The sequence below is a fragment of the Rhinatrema bivittatum genome, chromosome 5 (assembly GCF_901001135.1).
Source record: "Rhinatrema bivittatum chromosome 5, aRhiBiv1.1, whole genome shotgun sequence".
Classification (NCBI taxonomy): Eukaryota; Metazoa; Chordata; class Amphibia; order Gymnophiona; family Rhinatrematidae; genus Rhinatrema; species Rhinatrema bivittatum.
Window position 1 is genome coordinate 101,653,726 of NC_042619.1, and position 22,939 is coordinate 101,676,664.

The 22,939-nt window shown below is 43.3% G+C and overlaps 1 protein-coding gene across 7 annotated transcripts in view; it reads left to right on the top strand.

Annotated features, from left to right (window-relative positions):
• PDS5B (PDS5 cohesin associated factor B) overlaps positions 1 to 22,939 on the top strand; it is a 644,248-nt gene that overhangs the window by 310,967 nt on the left and 310,342 nt on the right. For all 7 annotated transcript variants that reach the window (XM_029602667.1, XM_029602671.1, XM_029602673.1 and 4 more), the window contains 2 exons: positions 2,396 to 2,547; positions 13,360 to 13,473. In XM_029602667.1, coding sequence (XP_029458527.1) covers positions 2,396 to 2,547; positions 13,360 to 13,473 — 266 coding nt within the window. The remainder of the gene's footprint in view (positions 1 to 2,395; positions 2,548 to 13,359; positions 13,474 to 22,939) is intronic.

Below are 22,939 nucleotides of genomic sequence, written 5' to 3' on the forward strand. Positions count from 1 at the left end.
GTATTTCCGCCCTGGAGGCGACTGTTCAGTTCCTTGTAAACCGGTGTGATATGTATTCTTTACAGGAACATCGGTATATAAAAATTAAAAATAAATAAATAAATAAATAAATTCCACTGCTCGAACGAAGGGGAGAGCTACTCAGCAGGCCTCGGGGTGCTGGTGGGCTCAAGGTGATCTCGCCTGGTGATAGTACCGCTTCTCCCGGTTCCACCACAGCGGCGCTTGAATTCCCCACCACCGGAGATACCGACGCGAACTCAGTAATGTATCGTTGCCCCGCAGGACTGGGTAGGCTTGAGGGATAAACTCTTACCCTTCCTTTGCGCTTGTGAGGCATATTAAGAAAATTGAGCCTCTTCGGAAAATTTTAAACAGGAAAATTGTAAGCGCAGTGCGGAGCAAGTCGGTTAAGTTAAAATGCTCGGAGTCAATATATAGAGAGATACCAACAGTTAAGTGAATATTATTTCAATGATGTACTTCTCAATTTTTTCCTTTGGTTCTCCTCCCCCCCCCCTTTTTTTTTTGCCTATGAAAAACAAAGAAATCATTGTTGATGTATCCATTGGATATGAATATATATGCTAATGGTAATTATATTATTTCATGTTATAATAATTTCTGTAATTTCAGTCAAGGTTTATTCTTGTAATTATATTGAAAAATTCATAAATAAAGAATAATAAAAAAAGAAGAGCTGAAGTCAGGGACACGGCATTCCACTCTGTTCAAGAAGAACCTCAAGTTTTGTTTTTTTTTTTTAGTTATGTCGCAGCCTGACCGGGGGGGCGGCGGCAAGAAGAGCAGGAGGCAGAGTTAAGGGGTGGGGAGGGCTGTTCATTGCCTCCCACAGCTACGAGGAGATGAGGGCCAATCAGCAGTGCAGATGGTTGGGAGCAGGACTGCATGTTCGTTCTACTGCAGTTGTTGGAAGGCCAGGGAGGAGAGAAGAGGCAGCAGCAGTGTTGCGCTGACTGCCACTGCTGCTGCTAGATTATTAGAATTGTGGGAGTGATGGAGAGCTCCACTATTACTTGTGCTGACTTAGGGGTGTAAGGTAACCATCTTGACCATGCCCCAAGGGATATTCAAGGACTTTGCATTTCTTTTATACTGATTCACACATCCATTCTTTTCCATAACTTTGTCCTGAAGTTCCTTTAACAGCTCCTTGGTGCTCACGCTTGGGTCTTTGCTTTTAATTGCACCACCCAGTGGAGATAACTAACAGTAACTGCTGAATTTAATAGCCTCGTGTTTAGAGCAGCAGACTGTGAACCAGGGAAGCCAGGGTTCAAATTCTGCCTATATTTCTTGTGACCTAGGGCAAGTTACTTCCACTTTGTTGTCACAACTAGTAGGAGGGGCGGGGTACCTGAGCCAGTGGACAGCTTTTTAATGGCTGAACATATGTTTGTTGGGCCTTCATGGCCGGCAGTGGCAAAAATTGTGGGACATAGTAATAATGCCCAGTAAAGGGTCCCCTTGCTTGGCAACATTGGGGATTGGGTCAACATCATGGTTGCCTTGCTCGTTCCATTGCGGGCGGCGGACATAACAACAGCAACTACGTTATAGTGTCAGGGGTCCGCCTTCAGTTGCTAGGATAGAAAATTTGAGACATGTCTAAATCGGTAATAAAACTGACTATGGCCTTTTACAACCAAAATTGGTTGGTATGGTCTCAATTTGCTGCCATGGGATGGGGATGGGGGATGCAGCAGCTGTTGACACATTTATTCCTGCTGCCATGACTAGATATTTACATTACCTGACTGTAATCTGATTTGAATTGACTGACCAGTAATAAAAAGGCCAAATTAAAAAAATATATATACAGTTTAACACAAGTGGGGCCAGTTCCCTTGGTGTGCACTTCTTGAAGGCAGATGGTTACACCAGAACTTTAAGTATTTAGGATCGCTAAGGAAGTACAAGGGGGATGGACACTTATCCAATCAAGTTATTCCATGTTTTTATTTCTACTTCATTTTGAAAGGGATTCTAGAATTTTTCATTTGGCAGTTGTGGGTAGATGAGTGCATATACTGAACACACTGGTTTAATGTATTTTACTTCCAGTCTATAAGACAAAAGGTGGACATTTTGGAAGGGGGTGTAGACTTTTTTTTTTAACCTATTGTATATGCCAACCAGTTTAAAAAAAAAAAAAAAGTTTAAAACCAAAATAATTCCAGCAGTGCATGTACAAGTAGCAGATACTGAGCTGTATACGCATGTTGAAGTATTTATACAGCTTCATATAAATGTTTTGTATAGTGATTTGTTAGATGTTAATGCATATGAAATTAGTTTGGCTCTGGAAAGTTATTTGCAATTTGCATTAAATTTGTTATAAAATCTCATTATAATGTACTTTTTTTTTTTTAAGTGGCGCGTAAGAAAAGAAGCTATGATGGGACTTGCTAATATCTATAAGAAATATGCATTGCAAGCAGAAGCAGGAAAAGAAGCTGCAAAACAGATTTCATGGATTAAGGATAAGTTGTTGCATATATATTACCAGAACAGTATTGATGACCGGTAGGTTTGGTGATTTTCTTTTGTGACTAAAAGCCTTTATGTGAAAGTTATTTGTGTGGTACATGTTGAAAGCTTTCACCTTTTCAAGGAGCAGACTTTAAATCCTACTTGAGACAAAATGTTAGTATGAATAGGAACACAGTCCTTACTAGAGTGAAGATTGAAAACCATGAGGACTGCTTTTGCCAAGGTATTTTTTGTAACCCTTTTACATACCAAAACCCTTTTATTTGAAGATTTTTTTTTTAATTATTATTTAGCTGTGACTATTGCAAAGCTCAATAAGCATTTTACGTTTTTTTTATTAACAGTAAATTTCAAAATGTGAGTATAGTCATTGTTTCTTTAAACAGCTATGTAGGTGTCTCAGATTGTAGTTTAATAGATAAAATGAGAATATTAACCACAGCTAGCATTTAAGAAACAGGAAAACAAACCTGGTTAGCATTAAATTATAAAAAAAAACCAAAAAAAAAACGATGTAGGTCACCATCCAATTAGCATTACCATATGATTGATTTAATAGCTGAGAGCCTGATTTGTCTATGCGAAAATGCATAATAAATGAGGCCATAAGACAGGTATCTAGAATTAATATCATAATCAAACAATGAATAACCGCAGAATGTTTCTCCAAAGACAACCAGGATGGTAGTATTCACTCATGGGTGACATCATCAGATGGCGCCTGGCATGGAACTTTGATATGAAAGAATCTAGAACTTTCAAACATTCCCTACTGAGCATGTGCAGCTGTAGTCATCACCCTACCCCCTAGGCAGAGTCTCTCAGTTTTTTTTTTTCTGCGGAGCCATGTGGTTGTGGGAGCCGTAGCTTTGGTCTCTTCCTCTACAGTCTTTGTAAGTAATTTTTTTCTAGAGCTGCAGCTATTTTCTTTCCTTTACCTTACTGTAGTTTTCTTTCTTTTTTTCCTCTCTTCTCTGTCTGCCAGCTGCATGGTGGGCTTTAGAAACTGTGCAATCTGACAGTCTATTTCTTCCTTTTTAGTTTGTCTTCTCCTTGCTACTGTCTGTTTTTGTACCTTTTGTCCAGTGCTGGCAGGACTGACTGAGTGCAGTCCATAGGTGATCCATGTAGGCCGAGGAGCCTGGGAACTTGTCTGAGTTCTACCTGAGCAGGAGTTCCATGTCTTCACCGATTGATCGGCATCAATGGAGGTTGGACAGTGAAGAGATCGAGGACCATACTGTTCCTATGGGGGGGAGAGCTCATCCCCCCCCCATACCCAAAGGAACTAGTCTCCACAGGCAGGAGCCCTGGATGATGTAGCCTCCCCTCCTGTTCGCCAGTGATTCCAGTGCAGTCATCCCAGGGAGAAAGGGTGAGCAGGAACCTGGGCAAGCAACTTGCTGCCGCACCTCCTGTACCATACCCAGTAACAATTGCCTATGCACATCTGTGAACATCGCAGCATTGATCTGACGCATTGATGTCAGGACCGCGTCTGGGACAAAGTTTTCCATGGAGCATCATGGTCACCCTTGATGCCATTGAGGTTCTGGGACACCCTCAATATCACTGAGGTGTGGGACTGCCCTCCGTACTTTGGGCCTTCTGTGCCATAGGCTTCAATGTAGCGGTGTAGCGACATCGACCTCTATCATTGAGGATCAGGTCTGCCATCGAGCTCCATGGTTTCCCTTGATGCCATCGGGGATGACCTTGATGTCTATGCCCTTGCTGCTATCGCTGCATCAATGCCGCAGTGCCCTCGAGGCCATCAATGCCCTCTATTCCATCGAGGTGCATGCATGGCCACTCTCGATGTTGTCAGGGTATGTGGCCTTGATGCTGCGGCAGCTCTCAATGCAGTCAATGTGAGTGGCCTTGATGCAGCTGCCCTCGAGGTCATCATGGAGAGTGGCATTGATGCCGTTGCGATGCAGAGTGGCCCCGCTACCAACAGCGCATTCAGTGCCATCGATGTGCAGGACCGCTATGGAGACCATCGGGCATGTTGGCCACCAATGTCTTTCTTTGCTGTTCTTGACTAGAATGAGCATCACCAATCAAATGGGGCAGTGGGATTGCCAGTGGGTGCCCAAGTCGTCCTTGAGGCATTGTCTTCTGGGGCTCTTGAGGGCCCTCAAGTTCCACTGAAGTCCTCTGGCGACAGGGGTTTCCCCCCTTGGTCGGATCAAGTCCTGGGGTCCTGGGGCACCCTGGTATGCCGATGTGTCCATGCGCAGTGGTCCAGTACCTGCAGCGCTCCTTGGTGGTGTCCTGATGGGGCTCTGAGGAGCACTGTGCTATGTTGCATGGGGGGGGCATTGGAGGCCCTGCCTAGTTTCGTGCCTTAGCGGGGCTATTGTCAGCCATAGCCACTGACGGGAGATGCCATCGAGCTCACCGCATAGACGCCGTCGGACAAATCTGATGAGCCGAGATGGCAGTCATTGGTTCCTTTGAATGTGCTGTTGGGGCTGCAGAGCCTCTGCCTGCAGGTACCCCTGGCATCCTTGGGTATCGCCAATTTATTGATGCCTTTGGGTACCGGGTGCTATATTGGGTGCCGCCAGGCGGGCGAGGTCCATGGGTGCCTGTGAACCCGGGGATGGCGTTATATATAGTTTTCTGATCCTGATTCAGTCAAGTGCTGTTGAAGCCCTGGCTGCTGCGTCTTTTGGTGCCCTTGATGTGACCCTTAGCTGTTACGCATGATAGCGCTATGGGCCCTATGGGCACATTTACCACCTTGGGCACCAGTAGATGTGGTCAGATGGCATGGGACATAACCACAGGACTCCCTGGGCACAGTCTGTTGCCATGGACTTTGCTACTATCGTTCCTTGAGGGAAATGAAGGTGAGCCATTTCCAACACAGTTTCAAGGGCTGTGTCTAGCCTCTTGGAGCATTTTCATAAGGCGATGCCATGGAATGCAACCTACCACTATGCCATGCCCAGTGCACTGGTGGTCCTGGGGACACTGTCTTCACACTGTTCCTGTTCACTCCACTGTGAGTTACTGTGACTGTGAAGCACAGCATGTGCGTTTGGGTACTGCAAGGTGTCTACTCCAAGTGCCTTGGGCGATGACGGGCAGCAGTTTCCCTGTCTGTGCAGTTTCTGCCAAGCCAGGGTTCTGCCATCATCCTGTCATGGTCTCTGCCTCCTCGTCAGTTCTGCACCACGAAGTATTGGGAAGCACTGGCAGGGAATGCGTTATATCACACTGTTTGCCTTTTGGCAGCGTGTAGCCACCTACTCCAGCAAGTGGATACCACTGTATGGGTACTGGTCAGCGTGTGTTTATAGTGAAAGGCTTTTTTCCATTTGCCTTCTGTGTATGGTTGTATCTTTGAGTGTGTGTGTGTTTCCCTCATGGCGAGTACAACAGGTTGTGCGCCACAGCCACAGGACTGATCTAGGGCTGCGTTCCTGATCGAACCCTAAGTGGAGTGGCCACTGGGAAAGTAGTGTAGGGAGTTCTCTACTCCCTCAGAAAAGGAATGTGTCTCTTGACCACTCCTGTGTCATGAACCCCTTTTGTGGGGATGCCCCTTCAGTTCCATCCCTGGCATGTTTATCTCTGAGCTGGAGTCTCAAATCTTGAATCAGCACATCTCCTGGAGGGCCGGGGAACAGCAGAGGCCCTGGCCCCAGGACCATTTTTGCTGGGACTCCTCCATTTATTACTCTGACCCACCCTTCAGAGGGTAGTTACCAGTGGTGGATAGGTCACTTCTGAGCCTCAGCAATCAGTGATTGTACCTCAACTCTCCTCGGAAGAGTGAAAGGTTTTTGGGATCGGGAGACCCGGATTCCCATTACTCTTCTCCCTTCAAGGAGGGTATATTCCCTTATGGGTTCCCCTCTGGGCGCCTGATTGTCCACCCCTATAAGGGCGGTTACTCTCTGTTTCTTGCGAGTACCAAGAGTCGGTCGAGCGGTAGCACTCTGCTTAGATCGTTCTAAGGCACAGCAGGTCTGTTTCACGAGGGAGCCTCTCCAGAGTAGCTCCCAGGTGCACCTTAAGGATTTCTCACGTCAGGAGTCACCTTGATGCCTGCTGAGCTCAATGGGCCATTATGGCCAGTCATACTCACCTGCGGGACCCTGCCTCATTGATGAAGGTTCTTGTCCTTCTAATTGGTGAGTATGTTTTTCACCCTCTCGCCATATCCATGGCTAAGGGACTCCCCAACAGAGGTTCTGCTCTTGGGTGCACTGGCTTGTAAGCCATACTTCCCCATTTTGGAGATAACCCTGTCTGCGGACAGGGGAGTCCTGGTTCATGCAACAATTGTTCCATTACTGCACTGCGTGCTTCCTTGGGGGAAATATTTGCGTTCACGGCTGGGATATTAATACTTTTGCCAGTTACTTGGAAATCTGGTCCGAGATCACCCTGTCCCTGCCCTGGTGCCCTTCGGGTTTCTGGGCCTGTGAAGAAATCCTGTTCGACAGGGATTGCATTTGCGGCAACCTGGCTTTCTGTCTCTTAGTGAAATATTTCTTCCCTGGGGAATTCACTCTTTCAGCTGTTCCGAGCAGGTTGAGGGCTGTCTTGGTGGGTATCTCCCTACTGGAATTGGCAGTGAGTTATTCGCTTGGGGTTGGGATATGCCACTTGGCGACTTGTGCTTATTCCGGCAGTTCAGCAATCTGCCTCTCACTCCCTCCCAACTTCCAGTCGGCGGAGGGGGAGGAAAGGCTAAAGCATTCGAAGTATATTTTAGTGTATATCTGCAGGGAAAGATACATCTAGTTTTTCCCCTATAAATTTTTGCCAGGCTGTGGCCAGTACTGCCTTTAGCTTTCTCACTTCACTAGGTCGCCCAAAATGCGTTTCTGCTCACCTGAATGTTCCTTTAGATAGGATGGATGGCCCTGCCCTTTACAGGTGCAGTGTGGGTGAGCTTCATCCCTAAATTTTCTCCCTGTTTGAAAGGTGGGCTAGCAATCTATTCAGGGGTTGCCATTCATCCCCTAAAACTCTTGCCACTGTCCTGCATGGTGAGCTAGATTTGGTGCTTCGGCATGTAGGGTCTATATCAGGCCCTGCTGTTGTTGCTGATTATTCTCCAAGTGTTGCTTTGGTTTTTCTGCCCATTGTGCCTATTAGTCACACATGGGCATACGTCTGTAGAGACATTTTGTTCTTTGGAGTCAGTGGACCACAGTTTCTTTCTGGGGAGTTCTCAGACACTGAAGGAAACTGTGCGGTCTTCATCCAAGAGTCTTCCTCTTGTTTACATCTCTAGGCTTTTTCCTGAACCCAGGAGGTTTTAGGTCTACTTTACTGTCAGGGTTACTGATCCAAAACCTTCCTTGTAATGTTTCTGTGATGCAGAGTATACATCTGCTCGCACTCAAATCACTCCTCTGCCTTAGGTGCTCCTGCTACGCATGAGGGTTTTGTCTGTCACTCTGTGGTTTTTCTTTGTAAAATCAATTCTTCTCCAGCCTTGGACCCCTTGTGGGTTGGCTGCCTCGCAGGTAAAAGGGAGGCGAGTAGTATGGTTTTCTGTTTTGCCCTGCTCGGGAAGCCTATAGCTAGGGATTAACCCATGTGTGAGGACTACTTTCTGGCTTGTCCTCTGAGAAAGCAGACTTGCTTACCTGTAATACGTATTCTCTGAGGACAGCAGGATGTTAGTCCTCACGAAACCCGCCCGCCTGGTTTCTCCATGTATTAGCAATATTGTGGACTGAGGGACTTTGCGTAGGGGGCAGGGTGATGACTACAGCTGCACATGCTCAGTAGAACATGTTTGAAAGTTCTAGATTCTTTGAGATCAAAGTTCTGTGCTGGGCTTCATCCAATGGTGTGACCCATGTGTGAGAACTAACATCCTGCTGTCCTCAGAGAACACCTGTTACAGGTAAGTACCTCTGCTTTTCTAAGTAATGTATTCAAAAGCTCTTTAATGAGGAAAGCCTGATGCAGGTGTCTTGAACAGTCATTTTATCAAATGAATGAAGAAAAGGCCATTAGATGTGTAAAAAAAAAAAGAGTGCATTGTCTGTGTTTTTCTATCATTAGTTTTTGCCACAATTTTTAAACCTTCTGTTTTCTTGAGGTGCATTATTTTTTTCCCTCAAACAGGCTGCATTAATGCATCTAGCCACCACAAATAGATATGAAATAAATTTGGTACTGTAAGTGAAAAGGCCTTTTGATGGGAGTCATAGAAACAATCACTTTTAAAGCTGCTACAGTCTACATTTCATTAATTGAAAGCTGAAAGGCCTTAGTACCCATCTTTTCTCCTTTTCTCATGATTCATGTCACTAATTGGATGCTTCAGAAATGGTAAAGTGGTATTCATATTGCATTACTCACCTTGGAGAAAGCTCGACTTTGCAAAGAATCTTTTTTGGCTAAGAAATCTCTGCATCTGAGGGCTAATCTGCAGATATACTTGTAAGAACATAAGAACATGCCATACTGGGTCAGACCAAGGGTCCATCAAGCCCAGCAACCTGTTTCCAACAGTGGCCAATCCAGGCCGTAAGAACCTGGCAAGTGCCCAAAAACTAAGTCTATTCCATGTTACTGTTGCTAGTAATAGCAGTGGCTATTTTCTAAGTCAACTTAATTAATAGCAGGTAATGGACTTCTCCTCCAAGAACTTATCCAATCCTTTTTTAAACACAGCTATACTAACTGCACTAACCACATCCTCTGGCAACAAATTCCAGAGTTTAATTGTGCGTTGAGTAAAAAAGAACTTTCTCTGATTAGTTTCAAATGTGCCCCATGCTAACTTGATGGAGTGCCCCCTAGTCTTTCTACTATCCGAAAGAGTAAATAACCGATTCACATCTACCCATTCTAGACCTCTCATGATTTTAAACATCTCTATCATATCCCCCCTCAGCCGTCTCTTCTCCAAGCTGAAAAGTCCTAACCTCTTTAGTCTTTCCTCATAGGGGAGCTGTTCCATTCCCCTTATCATTTTGGTAGCCCTTTTCTGTACCTTCTCCATCGCAATTATATCTTTTTTGAGATGCGGCGACCAGAATTGTACTCAGTATTCAAGGTGCGGTCTCACCATGGAGCAATTCAGAGGCACTATGACATTTTCCGTTTTATTCACCATTCCCTTTCTAATAATTCCCAACATTCTGTTTGCTTTTTTGACTGCCGCAGCACACTGAACCGACTATTTCAATGTGTTATCCATATTAGGTTGTAGCACCTAATATGGAACCCAACATTGTGTAATTATAGCATGGGTTATTTTTCCCTATATGCATCACCTTGCACTTATCCACATTAAATTTCATCTGCCATTTGAATGCCCAATTTTCCAGTCTCACAAGGTCTTCCTGCAATTTATCACAATCTGCTTGTGATTTAACTACTCTGAACAATTTTGTGTCATCTGCAAATTTGATTATCTCACTCGTCGTATTTCTTTCCAGATCATTTATAAATATATTGAAAAGTAAGGGTCCCAATACAGATCCCTGAGGCACTCCACTGTCCACTCCCTTCCACTGAGAAATTGTCCATTTAATCCTACTCTCTGTTTCCTGTCTTTTAGCCAGTTTGCAATCCACGAAAGGACATCACCACCTATCCCATGACTTTTTACTTTTCCTAGAAGCCTCTCATGAGGAACTTTGTCAAACGCCTTCTGAAAATCCAAGTATACTACATCTACCGGTTCACCTTCATCCACATGTTTATTAACTCCTTCAAAAAAGTGAAGCAGATTTGTGAGGCAAGACTTGCCCTGGGTAAAGCCATGCTGACTTTGTTCCATTAAACTATGTCTTTCTATATGTTCTGTGATTTTGATGTTTAGAATACTTTCCACTATTTTTCCTGGCACTGAAGTCAGGCTAACCGGTCTATAGTTTCCCGGATCGCCCCTGGAGCCCTTTTTAAATATTGGGGTTACATTTGCTATCCTCCAGTCTTCAGGTACAATGGATGATTTTAATGATAGGTTACAAATTTTTACTAATAGGTCTGAAATTTCATTTTTTAGTTCCTTCAGAACTCTGGGGTATATACCATCTGGTCCAGGTGATTTTCTACTCTTCAGTTTGTCAATCAAGCCTACCACATCTTCTAGGTTCACCGTGATTTGATTCAGTCCATCTGAATCATTACCCATGAAAACCTTCTCCATTACGGGTACCTCCCCAACATTCTCTTCAGTAAACACCGAAGCAAAGAAATCACTTAATCTTTCCGCGATGGCCTTATCTTCTCTAAGTGCCCCTTTAACCCCTCGATCATCTAATGGTCCAACTGACTCACTCACAGGCTTTCTGCTTCAGATATATTTTAAAAAGTTTTTACTGTGAGTTTTTGCCTCTACAGCAAACTTCTTTTCAAATTCTCTCTTAGCCTGTCTTATCAATGTTTTACATTTAACTTGCCAACGTTTTATGCTTTATCCTATTTTCTTCTGTTGGATCCTTCTTCCAATTTTTGAATGAAGATCTTTTGGCTAAAATAGCTTCTTTCACTTCCCCTTTTAACCATGCCGGTAATCGTTTTGCCGCCTTTCCACCTTAAGAGATTAGGTGGGGTTCTTCCTAATTTAATATCCTCAGATTAAGTAGGATATGTGAAGGATAGACATGGGGTGAACAATGTCTGGAAACTGGTTCATTCTTTGTGGGATAAATCTCTTTGTAATAGGTATAATTATTAATCCAGACACACAAAAACCATTTGAATCAGCTCAATGACATGTTTTGGGTTTTGCAGGAATAAGATATTCTGAATATGTTTATATAATAGTTATCTTTACTGTTTAACAACCCTCAAGCCAGACTCACTATTAAGGGGCAGGTTTCTTCTTTATTTCCATTGATAAGGGATACTAGACAGGGTTGCTCTCTCCTCCTCTTCATGTTAACGGTGGAGTGTCTTGCTATTAGAATTAAGTTGCATGCTGCAATCATGACGTTAACATCTGGCACTGTGAAGCAGAAGATATTTTTATTTGCATATAATATCTTGCTTTTTCGTTACAAATCTTATGATCTCTTTTCAGATTATTTTGTGGCCTTTTGTAGATTTTGGTAGCTTTGCTGGCTTAACTGTTGAGCTTCAGATTTAGAAAAGTCTTTTGCTGATGCCCAGCATGCAAGATACATGGCATGGAGATTTTCACTTTAGGTGTGGATCTCTCTATTTTCACCTGCTTGGGGCTAAAGTTTTCTTTCAATATTGATGTTTTTATATAATCTCAGCATTACTTCTCTTCTGGACCTTTTTAAACAGTTGCAAATTGGCTGGATATTCCTATTTGTTTGGAAGAAATGCTTTGTTCAGAAATGGTTTTGCTACTGAAGCTTTCATATAGATTGTAGATGCTTCCTTGTTGGCTATTACATAGAGATGTACTGTCTTTAGTCTTTAATGTCTAGCTTTTTAAGGAGAGCTAAAGCTATGGAAATTAGCTGTGTCTGATAAGGGATAGGTTTCATGGAGGTATTAATTTTCAAGATGTTAGAATGCAGAATGTTGCATGACAGCTTTGTTTTGCTTGGGAGTGGTATATGAGATTTTTAATTTTGTGTTTCTAATATGGTGGTTTCTATATTTCTTCCCTTCTCACTGTGGGGTGCTCTACATTCAAATAGGTGTTTCTCCTCTGATGTTACCTCTTATCCCTTATTTCATCCTGTTTAGAGAGTGTGGACATTTTTGTAGGTGATGGGGAGTTTTGTGGCAAGTTTTTGCCATTAGTGGGTAATTTATTTTTTTTCCTGGGATGCAGCCTGGGCTCTTTCAAATCTGGCAAACATTAGATTTAATAAGTCTCAATTTTGTTTTGTAGAGACATTTTATATTTGATCAATAAAGAGAGATTATGGTTTACCCAATACTCATTTTTTATGCGTATTTGCAGGCCAGATGTGCTAGATTTGAAGCATCAACATCCTAAGATATTTTAGTCTGGGTCTTTAACTAATATATTACTTTTTGGGAGCAAGGAAAATAAATAGGCACATTGGTAAAAATATGATTTGAGAAGTCAGGCTATGGTTTTATCATAATTCGCATCACTTTGGTCTCAAGATCACGGTATTATGTTCTCTGATGAAGGATTAGAAAAATTGTAAATCTTAAGAGTTTATACCTGGGTCTTTTTTTTTTTTTCAGTTTTGTATGAAACTATGAATATTGTTAAACTGCTGTTCACTGGTGAAGTTTGATTTAGACACCACAGATTGGGTCGCTAACTTATCCAAGGAATTCTTAAAACTTGTCTAAACTGCTATATTGGCAAAAGGAAATATATTGAAATTTTTGATGAGGATGCGCCAACACTTCAAATATGGTTTTATGCAAAAGTTCGATTTGATATATTTAGAAAGATTAGATGCTAAATATTTGTAACTGCCGCTGTAAGTTCCAGGCTTTCTGATATTCTTTATCTATGAATGGTCTCCTGCACAATATAAGAGTAAACATGTATATTGTGTTGCAGATGGTTTGCAGTCTTCTTGGTGGGAGTGAATGCGTGTCCTGGCTTGTTGGTGTTTTATATATTAGCTACTAGTCAGCTCTGTTGGTGTTCAGGATAAAACACTCTGATGTACTAGTTTGACGTGTGTTTTGTTTATGCTGAGATGCATCAGTTGAATAAAGATTTTTAAAAAACCCAAACTTCTGCTTTGAGTTTAGTCCTTATGGGTCTATGAATATAGTTAGCTAAATGATGGTAAAATCTGTGTGTTTTGTTGTGTTTTTTTTTCTTTAAACCAAGAACAGCTTCTTAATACTTCACTGATACCTTATAAGTAGTGATAGTCTTAATTAATGTGCAAAGGAAATTAATGTAGCTAATTGCTTGTTAATTCTGTCTTTCAGGTTGCTTGTAGAGCGCATCTTTGCTCAGTACATGGTGCCTCATAATCTAGAAACAACAGAAAGAATGAAATGCTTGTACTACCTATATGCAACACTGGACACAAACGCTGTAAAGTATGTTTCAAATTCCCCCGTCCCCTCCTTTTTTTTTAAAGTTTGCAAATCTTGACTTTTTAAATTTAATTGGTGATGCTTCCATATGATGTTTGAGAAGGCTTGTTTCTTTAACTGATCTATTCAGTATGTGTGAGGCTACTAGGAATTGATCAGATGATCTTCATGTGCTGATGGTACTTAAATATGTATGATGGTTTCATCTGACAGTGCCAGCCCAATTCTATTATTGTATGATTTCTCACTGTTCTTGAATTGAAGTTAGTTATGCCCTGAGAAGTTTTTCTGAGTCTGTGAGGACCTTCACATGCAGCCATGGTGATGGGAGTCTCCTAGGTCTTGTTCCTTCTGGTAGCGCAAAAAGACGTTTTTCTAGGTCTGTTTCTTTTGAAGCCATTCATTGAACTTTGTCATTTTTTCTTTTTTTATTACTCAATTTTCTTTTCCTTTTGTTTTTTTAAATCTCCAACAACAAAAAAGTAGGAAAATTCATTTCAAAATTGATTTTGACCTAATTTCTTAACTCTTCAATGTATCAGTTACTGGGCTTCAAAAGATGACCCCTCAACAAAGAGCACATGACTTGGATAAAATCCTGTTTTCAAGTCAGAAACAAGAAACTGTCTGTCTTTGAGAATGTTGGGTCACATGGTGGTCACTTTTGCATGTTTGGCCATGAGATGAGCTCTGTGGCACCTAAAGTCTCATTCTGACTAACATCAGCAACTTTTATCCCACCAAGTTATAATATCTATTGCTCTCTTACATTTCCTAATATGGATAAATCCTTCACTTCTCAAAGATCAAATTCAAGAGGCTTTAATTACAGGTACTTGCAATTGAGGCAGGGGTGTTTATCCAAACAGCCTGTGCTCACAATGAACCTGGTCGCCAGAAGAAAGATGACTTCACACACACCATTTACAGTTGAGAGATATCTTCAGTGCTCTCAAACTAATCTGTCTTTGGTCAAAGAACAAAGTTGTCCTAGTCCATACAGACAAACATGTAGCCATGCTCTGTATCAACAAACGAAAAGGAGCAGGCTCTTTAGTATTTGTCAGGAAGCCTGTAAGATTGTGGTAGGCAATTTCAGAAAAGATTTTTTTTTATTCCCTATATTCCAGAGAGCAAGAATCAGATAGACAAATTAAGTTGTGAATTACAATTACAAGAGTGATCGCTGGGTGATCGTGTAGTACGAGAACTTTTTTGCCTCCTGAAAATAGATCTCTTTACGACACCAGTGAATAACATTCTGTTCCAGAATACCAGAAAAACGCAATCTAGTTGTGGATGGTTTTTCAATTCTGTAGAATCAAGGTCATTTATATTTGTTTCCCCCAATTCTACTCATAACTAAGACAAGTCAAAAATTAAGACAAGAAAGGGGCAATAACTGTACACTAGGTAGGGCAATGGGAATCTTTTACATCTCAACCTTCAGTCCTTAGCTCTAATAACATGGACTTTGAAAGCAGACTAGTATCTTATCTGCTTTTAGCTTCTGATATAAGCAGAGCTCTTCCAGTTTCCAGAAAATGGGCTACAAGAAGCTCTAACTTCAAGAGGGAGAGGTTCACTATCTGATGCTTATGCCTTCACCAGGATCCCTTTGTGTCCTATCCCCTTTTTACTTCAATATCTATTAGATCTATGAAATTGAGGATTGAAAACTTCCTGTTGGATTTCATCTCAGCACTATAACAGCATAACATGAAAATTCAGTAGAACATTTATTTTATTTATTTATTTAGGGCTTTTTTATACCGACATTCATGATACCAATCATATCATATCGGTTTACAAGAAACAATGGTGAAAAAAATTAACATCAACATGAACAATAGGCGAAGAGAGAACAAGTGAACAAAAGTTACAATAAAACAGGGGTACATGAACTGGGAGGAGGAAGAGCCAGAGACATGGCTAACTCAGAGATAAATAGTATCTAGTCGTAATTCAGGATTATAGTAAAACATGTACTCAGGGACTGGATTATTTCAAATATATAAATATCATATACTCAGGGCTGTAATAATATCAAATGTTCCTGACTAAATAGTGTCAGTTCATAAAACTCCTATTTCCCATCAATATACAGTAGACAGATTGATAAAGTGCCTAACACATTTTAAACCTCCAATTCAACATCATACTACATCTAGGGATCAAAATGTAGTTCTGGCTCAACTCATGAAAGTGCTGTACCAACGTTTTGCGAAAGAACTAAATTTCTTTGTTGTAAAATTTTATTTTTAATAGCGGTTACCTCTCCTTGGAGAGTTGGTGTGTTAGAAGCCTTAATCTCCTATTCTTTGTGCACTTCCAAAACAAAATAATTTTTAAAACTCATTCTAACTTTTTACCTATTAATTTTATTGTGTTGCCAACATTGTTTCTGAGACCACATGCTAACAAAAGTAAACAAGCTCTTTATACATTGGACTGCAGAAGAGCTGCTTTATTCTATTTAGAAGGAACAAAGTCTTAAAGGAAATCTTCACAGCTGTTTATATCCAATTCAAATCAAACAAGGTTTTTCAGTTAAAAAGAGGACTCTTGACCTGGATCTCTGATTGCATCTCTTATTGTTACAATAAATCAAGATAATATTGCCAATCTAAGGTAAAAAGTCCATCAAGTCAGGACTACAGCAGTTTACTTACCACATCTTCTTTCTGTATTCATAGAAAATAATATACAGAGCTGTCACCTAGTCTTCCATTGAAATTAGACCACTCATTTCTACCTAGAAAATACTTCTTGTCAAGATAAGTTTTGGCCAAGCAATTCATAAGTCTTTAATTTCTTCACCTGTTTCTCCAGCCTTAAAATAAGTATAGGTTGCATGCTCCTCTGGTAACATGAAGCATATTGATAAATTCATGCAATTCTCACTTTCGGGCCAATACAGTACAGTGCGCTTCGACGGAGGCACTGTTAACCTGCCCTTGGACTCGCGTTTTCCCTTACCCCTTATTCAGTAAGGGGCGGACAACATGTGTCCAACCCGCCGAACCTACTAGCGCCCTCAACATGCAAATGCATGTTGATGGCCCTATTAGGTATGCCTGCGTGATTCAGTAAGTAAAATAAGCAGCCAAGCCGCACATTTTACTTTCAGAAATTAACGCCTACCCAAAGGTAGGCGCTAATTTCATCGGGCACTGGGAAAGTGCACAGAAAAGCAGTAAAAACTGCTTTTCTGTGCACCCTCCGACTTAATATCATGGCGATATTAAGTCGGAGGTCCCAAAGGGTAAAAAAAGAAAAAAAAATTTGAAGTCAGCCGGTGGCTGTCGGGTCGAAAACCGGACGCTCAATTTTGCCGGCGTCCGATTTCCGAGCCCGTGGCTGTCAGTGGGCTCGAGTGCAGACGCCGGCAAAATTGAGCGTCGGCTGTCAAACCCGCTGACAGCCGCCGTTCCTGTCAAAAAGGAGGCGCTAGGGACGCACTAGTGTCCCCAGCGCCTCCTTTTGCCCGTTTCTACCGCAGGGCCTCATTTAAATACTGTATCGCGCGCACATGCAAGTGGCCTGCGCGTGCGCCGGGAGAGCGGGCGAATGCGCGCAGCCCGCGGACTTTACTGAATCGGCCCGTTTGGGAGTCCATTTGTGTAGCTGAATCTTATCCTACTTGTCCATTGAGAAAGTTAAGTTGCTTACCTTTAACAGGTGTGCTCTTTTTTAAGAGTAATTACCTACACGATTCCACCCTCCTCCTCATTGGAATTGGTTAAGGGTAAGACTCTTGTGGTGGTGGCTGTGCTGGAAGATTTGCACATCCTCAGAAAATCTCTTTAGCTTTTTTCTGAGATCTGAAAGTTTTTTTCTGTCTTGGCACTTTCTGATAATGTTGCCTACTTATGTGGCTTATCTGTCTTGCTGTCTGTGTAGAACACCTGTTATAGGTGAGCAGCTTGGCTTATACTGCATATAACAAAGTTAACTCTTATTAAAATCTTAGACCCCTTGTAGAGGACTATTTACTAAAGATTTTCTTGCATTTTGACTATAGAAAAATACTTCTGGCACTAAACCTGTCTATAAAGTGACTCCATTCTTTGACATTTTTGCTATTACTTGGATTTACAGTAGTCTGTATTTTTTTTTTAATGTGCTTTTAAAGGGCTGGTGCTATAAATGATACATTTTATTTGCTACCACTATTAAACATTTATTCTCTGAGGACAAGCAGGATAGTTGTCCTCATACATAGGTGACATCATCTGGTGGAGCCCTGATGGGGAAAACCTAAGTCAAAGTTTCTAGAACTTTGACTAGGCACACTGAGCATGCCCTATACCACGTGTCCACACATAAGAACATAAGAAATTGCCATGCTGGGTCAGACCAAGGGTCCATCAAGCCCAGCATCCTGTTTCCAACAGAGGCCAAAACCAGGCCACAAGAACCTGGCAATTACCCAAACACTAAGAAGAACCCATGCTACTGATGCAATAGCAGTGGCTATTCCCTAAGTATAATTGATTAGTAGCCATTAATGGACATCGTGTAACTACAGCAAGGGTTATTTTTCCTATATGCAACACCTTGCACTTGTCCACATTAAATTTCATCTGCCATTTGGATGCCCAATCTTCCAGTCTTGCAAGGTCCTCCTGTAATGTATCACAGTCTGCTTGTGATTTAACTACTCTGAATAATTTTGTATCATCCGCAAATTTGATGACCTCACTCGTCGTATTCCTTTCCAGATCATATATATATTATATAATATATTGAAAAGCACCGGTCCAAGTACAGATCTGAGGCACTCCACTGTTTACCCTTTTCCACTGAGAAAATTGACCTTTTAATCCTACTCTCTGTTTCCTGTCTTTTAACCAGTTTGTAATCCACGAAAGGACATCTCCTCCTATCCCATGACTTTTTAGTTTTCATAGAAGCCTCTCATGAGGGACTTTGTCAAACGCCTTCTGAAAATCCAAATACACTACATCTACCGGTTCACCTTTATCCACATGTTTATTAACCCCTTCAAAAAAATGAAGCAGATTTGTTAGGCAAGACTTCCCTTGGGTAAATCCATGTTGACTGTGTCCCATTAAACCATGTCTTTCTATATGCTCTACGATTTTGATCTTGAGAATAGTTTCCACTATTTTTCCCGGCACTGAAGTCATGCTCACTGGTCTATAGTTATCCGGATCTTTTCTGGAGCCTTTTTTAAATATTGGGGTTACATTAGCCACCCTCCAGTCTTCAGGTACAATGGATGATTTTAATGATAGGTTACAAATTTTAACTAATAGATCAGAAATTTCATTTTTTAGTTCCTTCAGAACCCTAGGATGCATACCATCCAGTCCAGGTGATTTGCTACTCTTTAGTTTGTCAATCTGGCCTACTACATCTTCCAGGTTCACAGTGATTTCGTTCAGTTCGTCTGACTCATCACCCCTGAAAACCATCTCTGGAACTGGTATCTCCCCAACATCCTCATTAGTAAACACGGAGGCAAAGAATTCATTTAGTCTTTCTGCAATGGCCTTATCTTCCCTAAGAGCCCCTTTAAACCCCTCTGTCATCTAATGGTCCAACCGACTCCCTCTCAGGTTTCTGTGAGAGAGTCGGTTGGTCCCTCTTCCATCTTTTTTTTTTCCACGGAGCTGGAAGCCTCATGGTGTGATTGAGCTCACTTTGGTTGGTTTTTGCCTTGCGGAAAACTTTTGCTCTTCGCGTTTTTTGCAGTTTTTCCTTCGCTCCATTACCGGGCCCCTCTTAGTGCCTTCCCCCAGTGTCCCTAGTTAGGATTTTGACATTTTGGGTAAGTTTACTTTCGCGGTCGATTTCCCCTGTACTCGCGGTGCCCACCAGCCATCAACACCCACCACTATCATTTTCTTTTTACGGCATTTTTGTTTCACCCCGTGATGGCCACGTGTGGCTTTTGCCAATGCCCCCAGTGCCTGAGGACCATATCTTATCACTGATCCTCATGAGGTGTGCATCCTCTGCCCGGGTCATCGCTTGTGCGCCTAGATGTCCATGAAGGGACTTCGGCTTCAACTCGACAAGATGGATCAGCTCTTGAGGTCGAGGAAGTTCAAAGCTTCAGCATCGGAGGCATCAACATCGAAGGACCTTGAAGCCGCACCAATGGACACCATGCCATCAACATTATTGGGGCCATTAGTTCCGTCAATGTTGCTGGTGGACAGGGGTGCTAGAGACAGACTGTTGTTGATCTCCTTCAGACAAAGGACATTGGGTTCATTGTCTTTGAGCTTGGCATTGAGTGATTCCTAAGAAGTTCTGCACCTGTCCCCGTTGATGCATAGTGCTGGGCACCCGGATGCACCAGTTTTTGCCGCTATGCCCATGAAGCAGCCCAGTGGCAAGGAGAGCCCATCCTCTATCGATGCCTGTGCTCCATGACAATCTTCACCAGTCCTGGTGCCAGTTGCTGATCCCTCTCACGGGTCGAAGAACTGGCCACCTCTCCTTTCTTCCATTTGGTTTCGGCATTGGCAATGTTCGAGGAAGAGCTGGAGTGCCAAGTCCAGCTGGCAGTGGAGTGGGCGCTGCAGGGTTTGCTTCTGGAAAATCTCAGTGTGCTCATTGGTGCATTACCGATCCAGCTGGTGTTGGTTCCTGGGGTGACATCAGTGCCCAGTGGGGCACCGAGACCTCCCCTACTGATACAATAGTCATTGCCGGTTCCTCCAAAGAGGAAGCTCCACGGGGCTTGCAGATACGCTGAGGCCTGCACCCCCTCCCCCCCTCGTCCAGTTCCAGCAGTGCCTGCACCTCTGGGCGTAGGCCGAGTGCCTAGGGCCCCATCCCCTGTAGCATACAGTGAGGATGAGGGCCCTTATGACCCCTGGGAATATGAACTGACAGTCCTCCAAGGATTTGGATGGTCTTCCGTCAGACCCTTCTCCACATGAGCGAAGGAAGTCTCTGCCTGAGAGCTTAAAATTTGTAGTTTTGTGAGGCTGAATTGGCTTTTTTAACCTGATAAGCAGTATGACTGTCAGAAAATATATTTTGTTCTTTTGTGTTCTGGGTAGCCCTCCAGTTCTGAGGGGTTTGAGAGAAAAGTTTTTTTTGTTAGCTTGTTACAGGTAATGCTGGTAGGCAGAGGTCAGCACGAATGCTTAAAGGGCAACATCAGGGAACCTTTGAATCTGTCTGCTGGTCAATGGACATAACTCATTAGTCTGAACTCAAGAAAAGGAAATTTAGCTCTAAGATGAAATTTAATCTTACCTGATAATGTCTGAGGAAGATAAAATACTGATCAACTCTCATATCCGTCCTGGCAAAGTTAAAAACTTGCTTTTAGAATATATGCTATTTTATTCTCAGTTGAGGTTGTAATTTGCTGTGTTAAAATTTTTTTTCTTAGACTTATTCATGCTCTTGTTGGTGTAAGCAGTTTTTGATTATACAGTGGTGCATATGTTTTTTTCAATAACCATTCATTCTGTCAGAACTCAGTATTTGAATACATTGAAGAATCAAATTATCTCACTAAAAAATGTTAAAATATCAGTGTTTGTTAAAATGAAAAGTATAGTGATTTTAAAAGTAAGCAGTATCTCATTTGTATGTTGCATTTTTCTAACTAGAAGTAGTAAACTATAAATGTTGGACCATATTCATTCTATGTTTATGATATTGGATTCAGTTTTGAAAATTTCAATCACATTTATTCCAGTATTAATTATTCCTAAGTATTCCAGGAATGAAATTGGCCTCTCCAGATTCAGTTGTTATATGATATAATCTCTCTAGTCTTCCTTAATGTGAAAACTAACATTTCCTAGCGTGTAGCAGATGGACTAAAAACAAGTGGGTATAGTGTGCTCGTGCTAGCAGTTGGAGACGGATCTGACGTCAGCACGGGTACATATACCCCCGCAGGAAGTGCAGCAATTCAGTAATTTCCGTCTCCAAAGCAGTTTGGAGCTACCTCACGCTCGCTGAGCGTTTTCAAAATTCTAACGACTAAATTCATAGAAGAAACCTACCTGAAGACGAGCCCCGCACTCCTGCGGTGATACCAGTCGGTCCCTCCCCCAGTTGAGTTTCCCGAGGCGATTTTCGTGGTCTCTCGGAGGTAAGAGCCTCGGTCCAGTGGCCGACTCGCGGCAGGGACCTAGCCCCCGAGTGAGAAGGGCTCGGGTGCGGCATAGAGGCAGCCTCGGTCCCAGCGTGGACTTGGCCCCCGAGCGAGACAAGTTCGGGCACGGCCTAGAGACAGCGGGGGGTGATGGTAATCACCCTCTCCTCCCGCAGCCGGAGACCACCCGGGTCGCAGCCGGGAAGCGCCGAAGACAAGGTAAGGCGCACATCTTTACTTGTGGTCTCCGAGGAAGCGAGGAGTAGCAGAGTCTGCCTTACGTGGCAACCTGCCAAGGGGGTCGCCATTTTGCCTGCCTGCTCGCCGTCGCCTTCTGAGCGCACATTGATAGGCGCCCGTTGCTGAGTGCACATTGATAGGCGCCCGTTGCTGAGCGCACATTGATAGGCGCCCGTTGCTGAGCGCACATGGATAGGCGCCCGTTGCTATGGGCCCGCGGATAGGCGCCCGTTGCTACGAGCTCCCTGCCCGCGGATAGGCGCCCGCGGATAGGCGCACATTGATACGAGCACGTGGGCAGGCGCACGTGGATAAGCGCATATTGGTAGGCGCACATCTTTTGTGCATATTACAAAGCGCAGACTCCAGCTGAGTTAACAGACGAGATGGAGTATACGAGAGCCCATGCGTCAGCGGAGCCAGCACCTCCAGAATCAGGCATAAGCCTCTGCTCTGCATGCAACCTCAGAGCCACACAGAGCGAGGAAGCAGACTCCCTATGTGCCCAATGTGAAGAGGCCCTGGGAGTTCCAGGGCCGGTCGCAGCCCAGCGTACTTGCCGGTTCTTCAGGGATCACCCCGGTCCTAGCAGGCAGCAGTGAGCAGCCAGGGAACCCGAGAGACCTGGTACCCCTAAGGCCAGATCCTGCTTCGCTCTCCTGGGTGGAATTATTCAAGGGGATTCATGCCTTGGTTACAATGCAGGCTGCTTCCCGAATAGGTCCATACGCACCGGATGACCCGGCCCCTGGACCCTCAAGGCCTAGGCACGGCCACTCGCCGCCCAGAACCCCCACTTATGGGGATTCAGGTTGCCCTGAGGAAGACGACGAACCCCCCGAGGAGGGAGAACTTCCCTTGGGGATTGAACCATATCGGACCATGAGGCGCTTCTTTCTGAAAGAGGATCTCCCAGGCCTGATCACTCAATGCCTGTTGGAACTGGCTCTCCCGGGCCATGACACCCCAGGGGAACCTAGGATGAACCCCCTGTTAGAGGGCCTGCACCAAACGACTCACCATTTTCCCCTCCTACAAGCAAAACAGCTAATCGATCTGGAATGGAATGTACCGGAGGCCTCATTCAAAGGGGGTCGGGCCTTGTCTGGCATGTACCCCTTAGACCCAGCA